Genomic DNA, 18,984 nt, shown 5'->3' on the forward strand with positions numbered 1-18,984 from the left:
GAGCCACAGCAACGCGGGATCCGAGCCGCGTCTGCAACCCACACCACAGCTCACGGCAACGCCAGATCGTTAACCCACTGAGCAAGGGCAGGGACCGAACCCGCAACCTCATGGTTCCTAGTCGGATTCGTTAACCACAGCGCCACGACGGGAACTCCTGTGGTAGTTGATTATTAGGAAGCCATCCTGAAAAAGTTGGGCAGTGCTTCAGCCAGTCTGAACTCTCTTTCAGTGCCCCACCCTTGAGGAATAGGGGGCACATTCTCCGTGTTGGCCAACTGTTGTGTTTGTGATGGTTTTTTTCTACTTGTGACGCATATTATTTTTCTCCTCCTGCTCCTCCTCTTGGCTTCCCTCCCCACAGTGTGGATAAAAAGGGGAATTACCACTATCTAGTGAAATGGAGGGACTTGCCCTATGACCAGTCCACATGGGAGGAAGATGAAATGAACATCCCTGAATATGAAGACCACAAGCAAAGCTACTGGAGACACCGGTGAGGGAGCCAGGTCGTGGTCACGGGGAGAGGGAGCCTGAGGAGGGGAGCCTGAGAGGTGAGCCGCCAGCATTACATGAGGTGCACTGGGGACAGAGCCAATCGAGAGTTGAGGGCAGTGGGAGCCCGAGCTGAGGCGTGTGTGCTGGGCTTGGGAAAGAGGCAGTGTAAGCAACAGGACTAAGGTCTAGCCAGAGGAACGGGCGAGAGGAAGCTCAGGGGTGCTGACGGTTGGCTCCAGAGCGGAAACCCAAGGGGCGAGAGTACAGAACCTGGGAGAAGGGAAGCGTGAGAGCGTCTAGGTTGTGGCGTGCGGGAGGTAGGTCTGGAATCGTCAGGAAGGGAGGAGGGTCCCAAGGACCAGGTCTCGCTCAGACCCCCTCTTTCCGCAGAGAACTCATTATGGGGGAGGACCCCGCCCAGCCCCGCAAGTACAAGAAGAAGAAGAAGGAACTGCAGGGCGACGGGCCTCCCAGTTCTCCCACTAACGATGTAAGTCCTCGCACTTGGCCTCTCTCCCGTTTCTGCAGCCAGGGTGATGGAAGGTTTCCTGGGAACTTCTGACAGAACTTCCCAGAGTTTCAGCAACCTCTTTGGAACTATATCTAGTCCCTTATGATGGAGCATGGTAGCGTGAGAAAAAAGAACGGATACATGTATGTGTGACAGGGTCACCTTGCTGTACAGTAGAAAATTGACAGAACACTGTAAACCGGCTATGATGGGGGAAAAAAATCATTAAAAGGAAAAAACAAACCCAACCTGTTTGCATGGTAGCTCTTCCTTTGGTGTTCAGCCTTGCCCCAAGACTGCTAAGAATGTGGGTGTAACAGAGGGGGCGCCCCTGGAGATGGCAGCACACGGGGCTCCCCCGCCAGTTTCCTCCCCACACTGCTTCTGGGTATTGTTTTAAGGCGTGAGGGGGAGGCACTGCCGACCGGAACGTTCGTGAGCTCAGGCCGTGGAGAGGGAGTTGTCGTCCCACCTGATGCCAGCGGCAGGCATGGGGAGGAGGAGCCCCAGACCAGAGGAGCGGCTGATGCTTCCCTTGAGCTCTCTGACTTCTTAACTCCACAGCCTACAGTGAAATACGAGACACAGCCCCGGTTTATCACAGCCACCGGAGGCACGCTGCACATGTATCAGCTGGAAGGGTTGAACTGGCTACGCTTCTCGTGGGCCCAGGGCACGGACACCATTCTGGCTGATGAGATGGGGCTGGGCAAGACCATACAAACCATCGTCTTCCTCTACTCTCTCTATAAGGAGGTGCTGGGTTCTGGGGCCCCTGAGGGGACGGCCAGGCTGAGGCCCAGCCTGGACCGGGGAAGGTGGGGTTGGAGGGTGAGGGCGGAGGATCCGGGGTGGGGTGGGGCATGCAGCTGCCAGCCGAGACTAAGGGTCCCCGCCCCCTCGACTCCCAGGGCCACACGAAGGGTCCCTTTCTGGTGAGTGCTCCACTCTCTACCATCATTAACTGGGAGCGGGAGTTCCAGATGTGGGCACCGAAGTTCTATGTGGTGACATACACGGGTGACAAGGACAGCCGGGCCATCATTCGTGAGAATGAGTTTTCCTTTGAAGACAACGCCATCAAAGGTGGCAAGAAAGCTTTCAAGATGAAGGTAAGCCCCTCTACCTCACGTCCTCAAAGTCCTCAGGTCTGGCCCTTTGTTGCCCCAACCGGGAGTTCAGTCGCTTTATTGGCCATTCGGCTTTTCCCTCCTTTCTTTCACCTTCCCGATGCCTCTGCGCTTCAGTCCCCGGGATGTAGCAGGTCCTGGGGTGCACATGGGTCTTTTCCTATGGGCCACAGGGAAGTTTGGGGGCCATGTTCAGTAGTCCCTGCATGGAGTCAAAGTTGGAGGACAGATAACTGGCTCCCTTGGGAGTCTCAGGACAAGGTGTCTGGGTAGAGAATGAGGGGGAGGTCTAGATGCTTGGGTGTTGGGTGCAGCCAAATGGACGATGGTTGTGTTGGCAGAGGGAGGCCCAGGTGAAGTTTCACGTTCTCCTGACATCATATGAGCTGATCACCATTGATCAGGCAGCGCTTGGCTCCATCCGCTGGGCCTGTCTCGTGGTGGATGAGGCCCATCGGCTCAAGAACAACCAGTCCAAGGTGAGTGAAATACTCAGACCTCAGAAACTTGAGACTGTGGACTCCTACTTGTCCTCGTCCTAAAAAATAAAGTTATGGGGACTCTCTGCGGTCTGGGAGACAGGATGCCTGGGTTAAGCCTGGGGAGAAGTCCCCAGATTGGAAGAGGGGGAAGGCTAGAGATGTGAGGGCCTCTGATTCTGAAAGAAATAGGAGCTGGAGTCAGGAAAAGGTGAGCTAGCCACTTGCCACTGATGGGCCCTTTCTCCTGCCTTTCCTTGCCCCCTTTACTAGTTTTTCAGGGTCCTCAATGGCTACAAGATAGATCATAAGTTGCTGCTGACAGGGACGCCATTGCAGAATAATCTGGAGGAGCTCTTCCATCTCCTGAACTTCCTCACCCCAGAGAGGTTTAAGTAAGTGGCTCAGTAGGGTGGTCTGCAGAGGAGAGGGGGCAGCTGAGTGCTAGAGGGTGGATCTGAAGGGGAGGATAGAGCCTGAGGCCGTACACGGAGCCCGACTCCCGGTTCGGTTCCTTTATCCTCTTCTGGCTATTAGCAACCTGGAGGGCTTCCTAGAGGAGTTTGCTGACATATCCAAAGAAGACCAGATTAAGAAACTTCATGACTTGCTGGGGCCACATATGCTGCGGAGGCTTAAGGCCGATGTCTTTAAGAACATGCCAGCCAAGACAGAGCTCATCGTTCGCGTGGAGCTGAGCCCCATGCAGAAGTGAGATGCGAGGCGGGGTACCCGGACCAGGGTTCAGGATTTGGGGGCAGCTCAAGAATTGGTGCCCCCGTGCACCATCATAATCGCCTCCTTCATCGTATCTCTCCTCTGTTCCCACCCTGGTCTTTAGGAAATACTACAAGTACATCCTGACCCGCAACTTTGAGGCCTTGAATTCACGAGGTGGTGGGAACCAAGTGTCCCTGCTTAACATCATGATGGATCTCAAGAAGTGCTGCAACCATCCGTACCTCTTCCCTGTGGCTGCTATGGTAGATGCGGGATCCGGGGACCGCCAAATGTTTCCGCTCCAGAAACAAGGGCACTTGAGCACAGGGCTGGAGCTGGGCTGGGAGGCCAGAGACTGGATGTCTGAGAGGAGCAGGAAGTGAAAAGATGTGGAGCCTAGAGCTGGGCTTCCGGCTTTCTAGGCGTGGTCAGAACATGGGGGCTCGTTTTCTGACTCTCTCCTCTTCTTTGTTTCCTCTCGCCTTTTCAGGAGTCCCCGAAACTTCCCAGTGGGGCTTATGAGGGTGGGGCACTTATCAAGGCATCTGGGAAGCTCATGCTGCTGCAGAAGATGCTGCGGAAGCTCAAGGAGCAAGGACACAGAGTGCTCATCTTCTCGCAGGTGAGCCATCCCCATCGCCCTTTCCCACCACCAGATAAACCCTCACCTCCTTCCTGGGGTTGCAGCCGGATGAGAAGTTAGCCAGTTATACCCTTAAGAATTTCTGGGGTAAATCAACCATCCTTCAATAAAAATAAAAATAAAAGAAGAGTTTCTGATATAGCTAAGTTCATCTTGGCTTCTGATCCCTTTTCTCAGGGCTGTTGGAAGTTGTCATCCAGCTTCTTTGAAGCCAAAAGGGGAGAAGTGGAAGGGGGAGCCATCTGCCTCCTGAAGGAGGTCTCTGGGCTGGTACTGTTTCTTAACCGTGTAGTGGAGGAGAGGAGCACTGACCTTTCGGAAATCTCGTGAAAGCTGTGGGTCTGCTTTTCAGAAAACTGCACACACACAGATCATTTCGTAGAGATTTTCAGGGGGTTCATAGATTTCCCTGAAACCTTGTCGTAGGGGTCAGAGAAGATCCTGTGCCTTGGGAGAAATGATCTCAAGAGAGAATAATAATAAGACTGTGGGATGAGATGGGGGTTTGGGATCGAAATGCTATAAAATTGAATTGTGATGATTGTTGTACAACTATAAATGTAATAAAATTCATTAATTAAAAAAAAAAGAATGTGGAATGAGGAGTTCTCTGGTGGCTCAGCAGTATCGAACCCAACTAGTAATCATGAGGACATGGGTTCGATACCTGGCCTCGCTCACTGGGTTAAGGATCCAATGTAGGCTGCAGAATCTGATCCAATGTTGCTGTGGCTGTGATGTGGGCCAGCAGCTGCAGCTCCAATTTGATCCCTAGCCTGGGAATTTCTATATGCCACAGGTGCAGCAGTAAAAAGAGGGGGAAAAAAAAATAACATGGGTTGAGGAGTTCCCTCGTGGTTCAGTGGGTTCAGGATCTGGAGTTGTCACTGCTGTCGCTCTCATTACTGCTGCGACTCACGTTCAGTTCCTGGCCTGGGAACTTTCGCATGCCGTGGGCAAGGCTGGAAAAAAAAAATGTGGCATGAGGAAGAGGTGGGGATGGAGGAGGCAGCTCCAGGGGAGCGTGAGACAGGGCAGGGATCCAAGTGTAAGGGCCAGGGCAGAGGGAGAGGAAAGAGACCAGACAGGGCACATCCCCCTGCCCTGTCATTCTAGACTCCTTCCTCTTCTCTGGCTCTAGATGACCAAAATGTTAGACTTGCTAGAGGACTTCCTCGACTACGAAGGCTACAAGTATGAGCGCATCGATGGTGGCATCACTGGCGCCCTGAGGCAGGAGGCCATCGACCGCTTTAATGGTGAGGCGATGCCTGGTCCCTGCTGGGTGTGGGAGGCCCGAGAAGCCTGTGCCTAGGTCCCTGGGATGGGAGGGTACTGGCCGGGGAGCACATGAGTCACCTAGGCTTCGGGTTTGGGGGCATCATTGTTTGTAGTCAGGGGGCATCTAGGAGCAGGTGCACAGAACTGCTGGCTGCCTATTTCTCATCTCCTGTTTCTCGCCTCCTAGCTCCTGGGGCCCAGCAATTCTGCTTCCTCCTGTCTACCCGAGCTGGAGGCCTGGGCATCAATCTTGCCACGGCAGACACTGTCATCATCTTTGATTCTGACTGGAACCCCCATAATGACATCCAGGTGAGAACTCTTCTCCTGGAGCCCCTCTGAGCCAAGAGATGCGAGTGTCTGTTTTAGGGTCAGAAATAAACCTCTTGGCAGGTAGGAGACCCTTCCTCGCCAGCCTCTTTTCCAGAGCACGTAGGGGGTGCCCCTCCTGCCATTCCCCTGGCCCATGCCCACTTTCTGGCCCCTGCAGGCCTTCAGCCGTGCTCATCGGATCGGCCAGGCCAACAAAGTGATGATTTACCGATTTGTGACTCGCGCATCAGTGGAAGAGCGGATCACACAGGTGGCCAAGCGAAAGATGATGCTGACACATCTGGTGGTGCGGCCCGGGCTGGGCTCCAAGGCAGGCTCCATGTCCAAGCAGGAGCTGGACGACATCCTGAAATTTGGCACCGAGGAGCTATTTAAGGATGAAAATGAGGGTGAGAGCCTCCTCTGCAGCTCCCTGAAAGCAGGTCTCTGCTGTCTGTGAGCATTTCTCCTCGGAAACCCTCTGACGAAAGTTCTCTGCTGTGCTTGGAGAAAGGCTGGCGTATTGCCTCACCTGTAAGGTTGAAAACAGCACCTTACAGACGCCCAGGGAGGGGTCTTCTCCAGAGCTCCCGTGACCAGGCAGCAGAGGAGAAGGCGTGCCCCTGACCTTCCTAAAGATCTGCCTGAGGTTCTCCTTGGAGCTGAGTCCCCTCTCTCGTCCCCCAATGCCACCAGGAGAGAACAAGGAGGAGGACAGCAGCGTGATTCACTACGACAACGAAGCCATCGCTCGGCTGCTGGACCGGAACCAGGATGCAACTGAGGACACCGACGTGCAGAACATGAACGAGTACCTCAGCTCTTTCAAGGTGGCCCAGTACGTGGTGCGGGAAGAAGACAAGGTGAGAGGCTTGGGGCCAGACGCTCTCCACCTCCCGGGCCGTCTCTGAGGGGGATGTCCCCTGTCCCTCATTGGACCTTGAATGCAAGCAAAGGAGCCCCCTTTGCTTCTGTTTTTGACCTGCTCTCTTACCCCCGTGCCCCACAAAGAGCAGTGGAGGACCTCAGACACCTTCTTGGTCTCAAGGAGGACACTGGACTTCGTAGGCCCGGAAAGTAGCATAAACTTGGCAGGTGCCCTCTGAGTCAGAGTGGGAGGGACATGGAGGGCCCTAGGGGGCGGTTTAGGCAAGAGAAGTAACGAGAGGAGCATGTAGCAGTAAGAGGTAGGGCAAGGCCCCACGTCCAGGGGACCTACGCAGAGGGGAGAGTCTAGGAGCCGGGCTGGGCTGTGGTGGGAGAGTGGCGATTTGTAGTGGTGGCAAGGGGTGAAGGGGGAGGCCGTCAGCCTGTGTCTTGCTGCCTTTCAGATTGAGGAGATCGAACGAGAGATCATCAAGCAGGAGGAGAACGTGGATCCTGACTACTGGGAGAAGCTGCTGCGGCACCACTATGAGCAGCAGCAGGAGGACCTGGCCCGGAACCTTGGCAAAGGCAAGCGGGTCCGCAAGCAGGTGAACTACAACGATGCTGCTCAAGAGGACCAAGGTGAGGACTGGCCCCAGTGGTGGAGCCGAGGGGCAGGTGCTGACTGGGGGCTTGGATGCTGGGGGCATTTAGAGGAAAGAGAGAGGCCTCCAAGTCAGGGCCTTCCCTGCAGAGTGGAAAGAGATTCGGAAGCGTCACTAGGAGCTCCCTAGAGGCCAGGCGGGTTTGCAGGTGACCTAAGCTCGCCAGCAGTTGCAGAGGGCTCAGGTGGACACCCTCGTTGGGGTCTTTGTTTAGAGTGGTTCACCCGGGAGTCAGGATGTGGGTGGGTGAGTGGGCTTGGTTCAGGATATGTGGTCCAGGGTCTCACTGCGAACCGTCCCCCAGCATCCCTAGGAGGGTCAAGGCCAGAGTGAAGGTGTGGAAGTCTCCCATGGGAGGCTTTCAGGCAGAAGGGGCCCCAGCATGGGCTTGACCAGGGGGCATGGCTGACCACCGAGCCCTTTCCCCTCGCAGATAACCAGTCAGAATATTCAGTGGGATCAGAGGAGGAGGATGAAGACTTTGATGAGCGTCCTGAAGGTGGCATCTGTCTTCCTGTCTCTCTACCCCACCTCTTCCCATCTTCCCATCTCACTTGCCATTTTCTTTCTTTTTTTTTTTTTTTTGCTTTTTAGGGCTGCACCTACTGCATGTGGAAGTGCCCAGGCTAGGGGTCCAATTGGAGCTACAGCCGCTGGCCTACGCCAGAGCCACAGCCTCGCCAGATCTCCAGCCCACTGAGCGAGGCCAGGGATCAAACCAGCATCCTCAAGGGTACTAGTCGGAGTTGTTTCCGCTAGTACCACAACGGGAACGTCCCTCCCCATTGTCTTTTAAGCTTACAATTTTTATACAAATAAAAGCTTATTTGTTAAAAAAAAAGAAAGAAAGAAAAAGTAAAGATTGCAGGTAAGAAAAAAGAAGTAAACATCCATAATCTTGCTACTGTTAAAATTTGGAGCATGGAGTTCCTGTCATGGCTCAGTGGTTAGCGAATCCGACTAGGAACCATGAGGTTGCAGGTTCGATCCCTGGCCTTGCTCAGTGGGTTAAGGATCTGGTGTTGCCGTGAGCTGTGGTGTAGATCACAGATGTGGCTCAGATCCCACGCTGCTGTGGCTGAGGCGTAGGCTGGCAGCTACAGCTCCGATTAGACCCCTAGCCTGGGAACCTCCATAGGCCATGGGTGTGGCCCTAGAAAAGACAAAAAGACCAAAAGAAAAAAAATTTGGAGCATGTAAGCATGCAGGCTTAGATACCTAGATGAAAGGTCAAGAGAGGCTGCATCATTTTACTCTTCCACCGGTAGTACTTTTGCTTGCATCAAATAGGCGATAGCCATTGCTGATTTCTTCATGTGACTTGATTCTTTCGGCCCTGCTGGATCACTAGTTCAGCATGTGCAGGGAGGAAAATAGATGTGCCTGGCCCGTGACTCGGGCCTTGCCTGGCTTCCTGCCCTGGGGGAGGGGCGAGCTCGGGAAGACTGGGGGGCGGAGGAGGCGGCACAGCTGCCAACTGGGGTCACCCTCTCTCGACCAGGGCGTCGACAGTCCAAGAGGCAGCTCCGGAATGAAAAAGACAAGCCGCTGCCTCCACTGCTGGCTCGAGTCGGGGGCAACATTGAGGTGAGAGCGGCGCCCAGGGCCCGACAGTTCCCGGAGGAAGGAGTGAAGGCTGGGGGCTGGGAAATTGAAGCTGAGTCACTGAGGGTGAGAGCCCCGCCATTCATGGCCCACGCCGTCCTCCCCCTCCCTCAGGTGCTGGGGTTCAACACCCGTCAGCGGAAGGCCTTCCTCAACGCCGTGATGCGCTGGGGCATGCCGCCGCAGGACGCCTTCACCACCCAGTGGCTGGTGCGCGACCTGAGGGGCAAGACGGAAAAGGAGTTCAAGTGAGTGTGGGCGACGCGGGGCCCAGCTGGATGGAAGGGTCAGACTGCGGGTGTCACGGTCTTTGTCCTGGCCACCATATGATGTGACCTTACTCACCTGATCACTGTGCTCCCCGCCAACGACCCCAGACGACAGTTCCCGGCTCGGTTTCCTGGGGGGTGGGCCCAGCCTGCCCCACCTCCCCTCAGACGAGCCTAGAGCGCAGAGGCCGGCCTCCCTGCTAGTGGGAGAGGCGGTGAAGGCCGCAGCCTCTCCTGGGCTGTCCTGCCTCACATTTCTTTGGCCACGATAGCCGGCGGGGAGCCCGTGGAAAGGATGAAGAGCTGACTGATGGGGCCTAGGAATGAAGTCCCAAGGCCAGGGAGCCTTGGAAATGCAGTGGCGGGGGTGGGGGGGAGTTACCTCCTGGAGGGCTGGTCGTGGTGGGATTGAGAGGCCAGGGGAGACTCCTGGCGGCACCCAGGAGGTTCGGTTTCAGGGCTCCGTCATCCCTGTGCCCCCACTAAGGCTCTCCTGACCTGCCTCCCACCTCCATGCTCCTCAGGGCCTATGTGTCTTTGTTCATGCGCCATCTCTGTGAGCCCGGGGCAGACGGCTCTGAAACCTTTGCGGATGGGGTCCCTCGGGAGGGACTGAGTCGCCAGCAAGTGTTGACCCGCATTGGAGTCATGTCACTCGTCAAGAAGAAGGTATCGGCCTTCCCCTCCCCCGCAAGGTCACGTCGGCTGCCTGGCTCTGGCCCCCTCTGCCGCATCCCCTAGTTCCAGACTCAGGCTGGGGCGAGACAAGGCAGGAGAGGCTGGAGCCTGTCGTGTCCAGTGCCTGGAGCTGATCCCTGTCCCTCCACCTCCCCTGCACCCTTCAGGTTCAGGAGTTTGAGCACATCAACGGGCGCTGGTCTATGCCGGAGCTGATGCCTGACCCCAGCGCTGACTCCAAGCGCTCCTCCAGAGCCTCCTCTCCTACCAAGACCTCCCCCACCACTCCTGAGGCTTCTGCTGCCAACAGTCCTTGCACCTCGAAACCTGGTAATCAGCTTGGGGTGGCAAGAGAGACAGACAGGGCCAGGGTCCGTTAGACGGGGAGGGATTGGAGTTGGGCTTGGGGAGTTTCTGCCTTCTTCACCCTGCCTTACCCCTGCAGCTACTCCAGCTCCAAGTGAGAAAGGAGAGGGCATAAGGACACCTCTGGAGAAGGATGAAGCAGAAAACCAGGAGGAGAAGCCAGAGAAGAATAGCAAAACTGGGGAGAAGATGGAGGCAGAGGTATGGGGCTCCCTGGTTCCCCTGAGAGGAGGGAGTGGTGGCGTCTTGGGGCGGGTGCCTGGGAGCCCTCGGCTTTGTCCTGACTCCCCTGTCCTCTTCTAGGCGGACACTCCCAGCCCAGCCCCGTCACTTGGGGAGCGGCTGGAGCCAAGGAAGGTTCCTCTAGAGGATGAGGGGCCAGGGGGACCTGGAGAGATGGAGCCTGAACCTGGGTACCGGGGGGACAGAGAGAAGTCAGGTGGGTGCATGGCCTTAGGGGTGGTGGGGGCTTAGAATTTGGGGGTTCCTTCTTCTGGGGTCAGGGGATGAGGGTGACAACCTCCCTTCCTGTCCCCTACCCCCTCCCACAGCCACAGAGTCGACGCCAGGAGAGAGGGGGGAGGAGAAGCCGTTGGATGGACAGGAACAGAGGGAGAGGCCGGAGGGGGAGACAGGGGATTTGGGCAAGAGAGGTAATGGGTGGAAGGACCGGCCACCCGGGTCCCTGAGGGAATCGGGAGGTGGAGTCTGGGGAGCCAAGTGCCGGGTCCCGGGTGGGCAGCGATTCCAGGGGCCAGTACAGTACAGAGTAGTCCTGGAACCTGGGAGGGGACTGCCTCCTGAGGCGTGAGCTCTGCCCCGTCTGCCGTAGCCGAAGACGTGAAAGGGGACCGGGAGCTTCGACCTGGGCCTCCTCGAGACGAGCTGCGGTCCAACGGGCGACGCGAGGAGAAGGTGGAGAAGCCGCGGTTCATGTTCAACATTGCAGACGGTGGCTTCACAGGTACGGCTTCTCACTGCCCCCTGCTCCTCCCCGGTGTTGGCTCATCCTCTCGGGTTTCCCATTTGGCCCGAGGCCTCCTGCTACCTGTGATTGCAAGGAACTGCCGTGAGGTGGTGCGTGCTGTCTCTGATCCTCGCCCTCGGGCCTCTTTAAGTGTGCGCTCCACTCCAAAGCTGCCTTTAACCCCACCTGTATCCTTCACCCTAGCTTGAACCTGCTTGTAACTAGTCTGCTTCCCAGCTCCTCACCTGACCTTGCCTTGTTCTCCTTAAAGAGCCCTTAGTCCTCTCCCACCATTCAGTTCCCTCCTCTGTACCTGTCTGCTGGACTGGATGTGGTTCGCAAATGCCTGACGCCTCATCCATCTTCTGTCCTCTCTTTAGAGCTTCACACACTGTGGCAGAATGAGGAACGGGCAGCTATTTCCTCGGGGAAACTCAATGAGATCTGGCACCGAAGACATGACTATTGGCTTCTGGCTGGGATTGTCCTGTATCCTTTGATACAAATGCAAGGAAAAACCTGTTCTCTCAACCTGGGGAGAGGGGCACTACAGAGAATGCAAGTCCACGCGAGACACTGGGGCTTAGTGCCACACGGGGGGGCGGTCAGGCCAAAAGGAGGGCGTGTGCACAGCCTAGCCTGTCCCTGTTAAATGCCTTGATGGTCCCCCCGTTTCATCGGCAGCCATGGCTACGCACGGTGGCAGGACATCCAGAACGATGCTCAGTTTGCCATTATCAACGAGCCATTTAAAACTGAAGCTAATAAGGGGAACTTTCTGGAGATGAAAAATAAGTTCCTGGCCCGGAGATTCAAGGTAGGGACGAGGGAAGAAAGGCACAGTGCCGAAGAGGGACTTGGGTCAGAAGCGGGACCAGATCTAGTTGGAGGGGAGGCCCTGCTGACACCGTGAGGGTTGAGGCAATGCTTGAGGCCGGACTAGAGGTTCACCCTGTGTTTGGGTCTGTGGTCTGGATCGGGTTCGATGTTGGGGTCGCCGTCAGGATCAGTGTGGAGCTTGGGGTGCCCTGAGCCAGTGGTGAGGGCGGGGTAGGTCCCCAGCCCTGATCCAGCCGCTGGCTGCTGCTGCTGCCACCGCTCCCTACACTCACCCGCTCCCCGTGCCCTCAGCTCCTGGAGCAGGCGCTGGTGATCGAGGAGCAGCTGCGGCGGGCGGCCTACCTGAACCTATCGCAGGAGCCGGCGCACCCCGCCATGGCCCTCCACGCCCGCTTCGCCGAGGCCGAGTGCCTGGCCGAGAGCCACCAGCACCTCTCCAAGGAGTCGTTGGCGGGGAACAAGCCGGCCAACGCCGTCCTGCACAAGGGTAAGGGCCGCGGCGGCCCCGCGCGGGGGAGGGCCCACAACGCTGCGTAAGTCTTCACCCCGCACCCTTCAAAATCTCCCCACCCCTCTGACCCCTTTACCCTCTGAACCACCCCCCTCTGACCTCTAACCCCCCCCCCCGCCCCGCCTGGTACCCCCTTGGTTTTTGGCCTCTAGGATCTTTACAGCCAGCCCTCACCCAGACCTAATAGCATTCACATCAGTGCCTAATAGAGGGGCCTCCCCCCAGCCTCCGTGAGACGGTGCCACGTCCCCTCCACAGGACGGAACTTCGCTGACCCCCACGCCTGCCATACTGCTAATAGCACCCTCTCTGGGGCCTCAGCCTGTGTACAGCCCAGCGAAGTCCTTGCCCCCAGTCCCACGAATTACACTTCCCACATCTCATTCACCCAGTGGGGCAGAAACCACCACCATCCCACCCTCTGACCCTACCCCACGAGACTTCCCTTTGACCTTCAACCCTTCCTCCCAAACCCTCTCACCCTGATAATAATAGATTACGTTCTGAAGCCTGCTCCCCAGCTAGTTCTATTCGATGTAGTGACTGCCTCCTGGCCCCTGTAATTCCTGTTGTGATTCCTCGAATCTGTAATGCTGACCCTCTAACCTCCCTCCCCCTTATACATTCAGACCCGACTCCTGAAATCTCTGACACCACTTACCGCCTCCCACGCCTCCCGACTATTTCCTCCCCATCACCCCAACCCCCAAACCTCAGTCTTCCAGTATGGGATGTTCTGACAACCCCCTGCCCCATGTCTTCCAATGTCCTGCCCTGTCTCCCCCTGTCCTTGCCTCTTTCTTTCCACCTGTCCTTTGTGATGATCTGGTCTCTGCCGCTTTACCTGACACTTCTTGTTCCCCCGAGCTGCTCTCTTCTTCTCTCTACTTCTGTCATTTCTTTGGTCTCTGATTCTTTGACCTCTGTCCTCGTCTCTCTGCTCCTTTCTCTCCATCTCTGACTATCTGTCCGTCTGAATCCTCATCTCTTTTCCTGGCTCCATCTCTCCCTTTCCCTGTCTTTCTCTTGCCCTTCTTTCTCCGTGGCCCGGGCCCCAGTTCTGAACCAGCTGGAGGAGTTGCTGAGCGACATGAAGGCGGACGTGACCCGCCTGCCAGCCACGCTGTCCCGAATACCCCCCATCGCAGCCCGCCTTCAGATGTCCGAGCGCAGCATCCTCAGCCGGCTGGCCAGCAAGGGCACGGAGCCTCGCCCCACACCGGTAACCCTCTTTCCCCCTGACTCGTTTTCCCTGACTCCTCCTGCACACGCACAAACGCTTCCTCCGGAATGCTATACAATGTGGAAAAACGACTTGCTCGAACACACTCGTCGGCCTTGAGTCTCCCTGCCTGCGTGATGCCCCTCCGTAGTTCTGCAGTTTGGCCCTTGATGTCTCCCCTACAGCTTCTTTCCTCAAAGACTGTGGACCTTCTAACTGCGGCTCGATCTCTCTTCCAGGCCTTCCCCCCGGGTCCCTACGCCACACCTCCGGGGTACGGGGCGGCCTTCAGCGCCGCACCCGTAGGGGCCCTGGCCGCCGCAGGCGCCAATTACAGCCAGATGCCTGCAGGGTCCTTCATCACAGGTCAGCTGGTAACGTCCTGCCTCCCACTCGTATTGGCCCTTTCCTAAGCTTCATCTCTGCTCAGCTGCCCTTTTCCTTGGCCAACCCATCTCATTCCCTTGGAAGCATCCAGTGGTTTATGGAATGGAGTAGCTCTAGGCCAGGGATCAAACCCATCACCAAAGCAGTGACCTGGGCCACTGCCGTGACAAGGCCGGCTCCTTACCCCCCTGCACCCCAGAGGAACGCCTTTCCCATCCCTTTCCTCTCCTCTGTTGCTAGACTCAAAGACACCTAGCAGTTCTGTGGCTCGGTGCCTCTTAACATGGGTTGCTTGAGGGAAAGAGAACGTGAAATCGGAAGGGCGTTACACTGAAACTTGGAATGTGTGGTCGCTGTCGATGATGGGGAGTGAAATAGGGACTGATGCTTCCTTATCCCCTTGTCCCCTTCCCAAACAGCCGCCACCAACGGCCCTCCAGTGCTGGTGAAGAAGGAGAAGGAAATGATGGGGGCGTTGGTGTCAGACGGGCTGGATCGGAAGGAGCCCCGAGCCGGGGAGGTGATCTGTATAGACGACTGACGGGATCCCAGACCTGCCCTTCACCCAGGCCTCGTTCCCGAGGCCGACCCCCAGCTCAGGCTCTGGGGCCTGCTGCCAGTCCTCCACCTTCCCCACCCCTTGGGCCACCACTGGGCTAGGAGCCCGTTTGCCCCTCTCTCCCACTCTTTTCAGGAAGGGCCCTTTGTCTTTTCTACCCCACGCACCTTTCCCACCGCGCTTTGGAGACTGCTGGTGAGAAGAGGTCTGGGTGGGAGCTGGTGAGCAGGGTCCTCCAAGTACCTTTATCCCCACCGCCAAGCATACACAGCTTCCCAAGCAGTGGTTGTGGGGAGGAAAGAGGTGGAGCCTCCCCAGTTTTTATTCCCGAAATATAAGCTCCACCTCCTGCAGAAGTGGGGGGTTAGCCTTGCCTGGCCTTTAGGAACTTCGGTGGGGAAAAGAGAGCCTTGAAGAGAGGAGGGGACTTTAGAGAGGGATGACAGTGAGCCCTGGGAGGGCAGAAGGGAAGAGGAGGGGCGGCTGCATGTTTCCCTCCCTCCCTCCCCGCAGATGGAGAGTGGAGCAGTTACAAGGGAGGGAGTCCATTGCTGTTCAGCCTCAGAATAAAGGCGCTGTTCACTGGCTCAGTCACCTCCTGCGTACTGGCATCTTGTGTTGGGAATCTTACCCCATCCCTAGGGACCAAGGACTGCCCCTACAAAGAGACTAATAATTTGGGTGAATACTCCCTTAAGCCAAAGAGGAGCTCCCCAATCTGTCCTAGGGACCCACGTAATCTAGAAAGGGTGGCAGAGAACGCAATGGGCCAGACGTCGGGGGAGCCCCCAGCTTTGGGGCTCAGGTTCTTGGAGGACTTTTACCCTCCCTCCCGAAGACCTGGATACGGACTAAACTTGAGTGGGTCAGCCAGGGGGCCTAGTCAGGGGACTACCTTGCCTTTGGGACCAGAGCAAAATAGTGGAGGGCAGGCTGGGGAGACATGGGCACATCCTCCTCCCTGAGAGGGGCTGGGACAGTGGCAGTTTGCATGGCGAACCCCCCACTTCGTCTTCGCTCCCCTTCACTTTCTTGCTGCCCCTTTCCCAGTCTCTTCACACCCCCTCCTGGTCTGTCCCAGTCCCCTCTTCTGTATCAGGTTTATGGTTGTACATATAAATTATACTTTCCTTTCTGTGTGCTCTGTTATTTTTGTGGGGGAGTTCTTTGGTTGCGGGGAGGGGTAAGGAAAGAAAGGGAATTACTTTCTGCCATTTCCTTTTCTCTCTCTCTCCCTCTTTTTAAATCTTGTGACTTTTCCTTTTTCTCTGTTTCATTAATTGGATCATCAACTAAAACTCCAAGGCTTTTTCCAACCCTAACCCCAGTGTGATGAGCTCAGTGTAGAGATGGAAGCTGACCAGCAGGATACCTCCACAGGCCTCAGACTGAGGTCAGAGAAAGAGCAGGGCTTCCTGGACAGAAGTGTAGTAGGAGGGGTGCCTGACAATGTTTAGAACCATCTCCCATTCATCTTTTTGATGTGCTTTCCACCGTCAGGTTGCCTCGTTCTGCCAAGAGTCAGTAGAGGTCACTACAGCGTCACAGGTTCTGTTGCAAATTTGCAGAAGTGTACTCTTTTTTCTAAAGCGTTTGGGGGGTAGGGGGCGGTCAGATCTGCACAGTTTGCCGAACATTTGAACTGCTAGACATTACACCTTGACATGTGTTGTTCAGTACCAGAGCTGCTCAGAGGTTTACAGGCTACACGCTTAATTGTTGAGGCTATTATACTAAAAAATAAAAGTTAATTCCATCAAGCATTTATTGAGTACATACTGAAAACCACTGCTCTTGTCCTTGGAGATGCAACAGTCACAATTCAGTCACTGCTCTCATGGGCTTACAGTCTAGTGGAGGACACCAACACAACACACTATCAGAAAATAAAAACTGAAAAAATTAAATGAGGCTTTATTTTACAGAGGGTCGGGGGAGGCTCAGTACTGAGAAAGGCCTCCCGGAAGAGGAAATATTTGAGAGTTAAGGACAGGAAAAAGGCAAAAATACAGTTACAAAAATAGAGGTTTATTCTTAAATTCACATTTTTAATTGGGAGGAAAATGCAACACTGTAAACTATGGACACAAAGAACTTAAATTTTTTTCAGTAACTGAATGTTACTTTAACCTTCAATGAAACAGTAAGTCATTTATACCAATTGTTTTTAAACATTCTACCCCACAGATGGTGACACTCTATAGACAATCAAGGACCTGAACCAATGCTTCTTACAATTTTATTGCATCACCTGGGATTCTTGTTAAAATGCAGTCTGGGGAGTTCCCGTCGTAGCGCAGTGGTTAACGAATCCGACTAGGAACCATGAGGTTGCGGGTTCGGTCCCTGCCCTTGCTCAGTGGTGTAGGTTGCCGTGAGCTGTGGTGTAGGTTGCAGACGCGGCTCGGATCCTGCGTTGCTGTGGCTCTGGCGTAGGCCGGTGGCTGCGGCTCCGATTGGACCCCTAGCCTGGGAACCTCCATATGCCGTGGGAGCGGCCCAAGAAATAGCAAAAAGACCAAAAAAAAAAAAAATGCAGTCTGGGAGTTCCCGTCATGGCTCAGCAGAAACGACTCTTACTAGCACCCATGAGGACACAGGTTTGATCCCTGGCTCGCCAGTGGGTTAAGGATCCAGCGTTGCCATAAGCTGTGGTGTAGGTTACAGATTCTGCTCAGACCCTGTGTTGCTGCGGCTACAGCTCCAATTCAACCCCTAGCCTGGGAACTTCCATATGCCATGAGTGCGGCCCTAAAAAGACCGAGGAGGGAAGAAAAAAAAAAAAAAAAAAAAAAAGGCAGAGTCTGATTCAGTAAGTCTGAAGTGGAATCCTGAGATTTTGTACTTCCAACAAACTCCCAGTGATGCTGATGCTGCTGGTCCTTGACTATAACTATGCCACCGTAAGATATTAACAGGATGTTTCAATAGAACTCATGCCATAATATAGGTGGGCGTCCAATTATGGGACACAAGTTTAAAACTGTATGATGAGCATCTTATTTTCAGTGGTGACAGTGTTTCCTTGTGACTGTAAAGATAACAGCAGAAGTTTACAATTTGATGCCTTTGCCAAATGCCTCTCTCTCCTATCTTTGGTAGGCCCTAATGAGGTGACTCAGATAAAAGCCCTTTGGACCTTCTCATGCCTCCCCTTACAGGCTGAAGGGTAATTCTGAAATGATGCAAAACGCCTAACCTCATAGGTAGGGCTTCATCTTGATAATTTTAGGAACACAGTACTGGGAATGGGGAGACAGTAGGCATACTAGTGGGGGTAGGGGATGGGGTGAGAAGGGTTTTGGTTGATTCTTCTCAGTTCTCTTAGGTGCTAGAGAAACGAGATTAACATGCACGAAAATCAGCCTCTTCTTAAAAATCACTGACACAGAATAGCTAAAATGGGACCTGTTGCTCCCGCACAGGAGAGCTGCCCTGGACAGAAGCCAAAGTCGCAGCTAGGGAAACAGTCTGTCTTCTTCCCACGGGTACATCGACTGTTTGTATCATCCCTGGGCCACTTCATCCTGAATATGCGAGGCTGGCACAGTCAGAAGATGGGGGCGATTCGTCTAGGAGCCTCCCCAGCTCAGTATCAACACCTCCCAGGGCGTTCCCTCCTGCCCTTGGCTCACCTCCCTCATCAGTGCCAATCCCGGATGTGAGGGGGGGTATTCTTGGCACCCGCTCCCTGTACTACAGCGGGGCCCTGAGAATGCAGCTCCCACCTTCCTTCTGCCACAGCTTCAGGGTTTCGCAGTTACAGCGCGCAGCGGGTCATGTGGGCCAAGTCCTTGATCTCCGGACAGTACAACACTGGGGGAAAGAAGGAGGGTTAGTGGCGGCGGAAGGATGCTGCCTACTCGGGCGTTCTGGGGTCCTCTCCCGCCACAGCCACCCCGGGCCGTCCCTCACCGTTGCAGGGCAGCGGGCGCCGCCAGCGGCGCGCGGGCGCCAGCACCTGGGCCCAGAGCCGCCGAAGCGCGCGCCACCCTGCGCTCCTAGGCTCCGCCCCCTTCTCGCTCTCCTCTTCCTCTTCCTCCGCCTCGCCGCTTTCGTGGACCCGGCCACCAGCCACAGCAGGTTCGCGCTCAGCCCGCGCCTTTGCCTCCAAGCGCGACCACAAGTCCTGGTCCAGGGCGACCTCCGTGACCCCGCCGCGCGGGAGCGGGGTGGGCGCGCGACAGAAGGGGCACGTGACGACGCGGCGCAGGCGCACCACGCGCGCGGCCGCCCCGCCGCTTTCGCCGCGCGCCGCCAGCTCGCGCAGACAGGCGGTGCAGAGCGTGTGGCCGCAGCGGGCCCGCGCCGTGCCGGGCAGGCGGCGGGGCGCGCGGACCCCGAGGTTGAAAGGCCGGTAGCAGATGTTGCAGTCCAGTTCGCCCCGCTCCGGAAGAGACGGCACCCTCACCAGGAGCTGCATTGTGCCCGCCGCGGACTCGAGGGCGTCGCCAACGCGGCCGGCTCCTAGGAC

At 55.9% G+C, this 18,984-nt stretch overlaps 2 protein-coding genes and 1 non-coding gene across 12 annotated transcripts in view; 2 read left to right on the forward strand and 1 right to left on the reverse strand.

Annotated features, from left to right (window-relative positions):
• Positions 1-15,645, forward strand: part of CHD3 (chromodomain helicase DNA binding protein 3) — a 27,235-nt gene extending 11,590 nt beyond the window's left edge. For 5 of the 10 annotated variants that reach the window (XM_047758919.1, XM_047758923.1, XM_047758922.1 and 2 more), the window contains exons 12-40: positions 365-496; positions 889-988; positions 1,574-1,765; positions 1,921-2,121; positions 2,481-2,618; positions 2,892-3,013; positions 3,156-3,329; positions 3,460-3,601; positions 3,829-3,960; positions 5,123-5,240; positions 5,450-5,574; positions 5,753-5,984; positions 6,271-6,437; positions 6,906-7,083; positions 7,540-7,605; positions 8,608-8,693; positions 8,826-8,959; positions 9,505-9,649; positions 9,826-9,988; positions 10,104-10,225; positions 10,328-10,463; positions 10,576-10,677; positions 10,857-10,988; positions 11,372-11,480; positions 11,676-11,808; positions 12,123-12,364; positions 13,401-13,564; positions 13,804-13,930; positions 14,371-15,645. In XM_047758919.1, coding sequence (XP_047614875.1) covers positions 365-496; positions 889-988; positions 1,574-1,765; positions 1,921-2,121; positions 2,481-2,618; positions 2,892-3,013; positions 3,156-3,329; positions 3,460-3,601; positions 3,829-3,960; positions 5,123-5,240; positions 5,450-5,574; positions 5,753-5,984; positions 6,271-6,437; positions 6,906-7,083; positions 7,540-7,605; positions 8,608-8,693; positions 8,826-8,959; positions 9,505-9,649; positions 9,826-9,988; positions 10,104-10,225; positions 10,328-10,463; positions 10,576-10,677; positions 10,857-10,988; positions 11,372-11,480; positions 11,676-11,808; positions 12,123-12,364; positions 13,401-13,564; positions 13,804-13,930; positions 14,371-14,611 — 4,255 coding nt within the window. In that variant the 3' untranslated portion in view covers positions 14,612-15,645. Of the gene's footprint in view, positions 1-364; positions 497-888; positions 989-1,573; positions 1,766-1,920; positions 2,122-2,480; positions 2,619-2,891; positions 3,014-3,155; positions 3,330-3,459; positions 3,602-3,828; positions 3,961-5,122; positions 5,241-5,449; positions 5,575-5,752; positions 5,985-6,270; positions 6,438-6,905; positions 7,084-7,539; positions 7,606-8,607; positions 8,694-8,825; positions 8,960-9,504; positions 9,650-9,825; positions 9,989-10,103; positions 10,226-10,327; positions 10,464-10,575; positions 10,678-10,856; positions 10,989-11,371; positions 11,481-11,675; positions 11,809-12,122; positions 12,365-12,494; positions 13,565-13,803; positions 13,931-14,370 lie in introns of those variants that run through there. The other 5 variants (XM_047758925.1, XM_047758929.1, XM_047758924.1 and 2 more) reach the window with 4 other exon arrangements.
• On the forward strand, positions 9,100-9,237 carry LOC125115348 (small Cajal body-specific RNA 21). The gene has a single exon (XR_007132059.1). It is a non-coding gene; the product is annotated as a small Cajal body-specific RNA 21 (non-coding RNA).
• A 2,216-nt stretch (positions 15,646-17,861) lies between the features above and the next one.
• On the reverse strand, positions 17,862-18,933 carry RNF227 (ring finger protein 227). Its single transcript, XM_047759014.1, has 2 exons — positions 18,426-18,933; positions 17,862-18,326 (listed from the first exon to the last, which is right to left on the reverse strand). Exons 1-2 carry the CDS (start codon positions 18,931-18,933, stop codon positions 18,271-18,273), a joined length of 564 nt encoding a protein of 187 aa, XP_047614970.1. The 3' UTR covers positions 17,862-18,270.
• Between the last annotated feature and the right edge of the window lie 51 nt (positions 18,934-18,984).

The sequence above is a fragment of the Phacochoerus africanus genome, chromosome 14 (assembly GCF_016906955.1).
Source record: "Phacochoerus africanus isolate WHEZ1 chromosome 14, ROS_Pafr_v1, whole genome shotgun sequence".
NCBI lineage: Eukaryota > Metazoa > Chordata > Mammalia > Artiodactyla > Suidae > Phacochoerus > Phacochoerus africanus.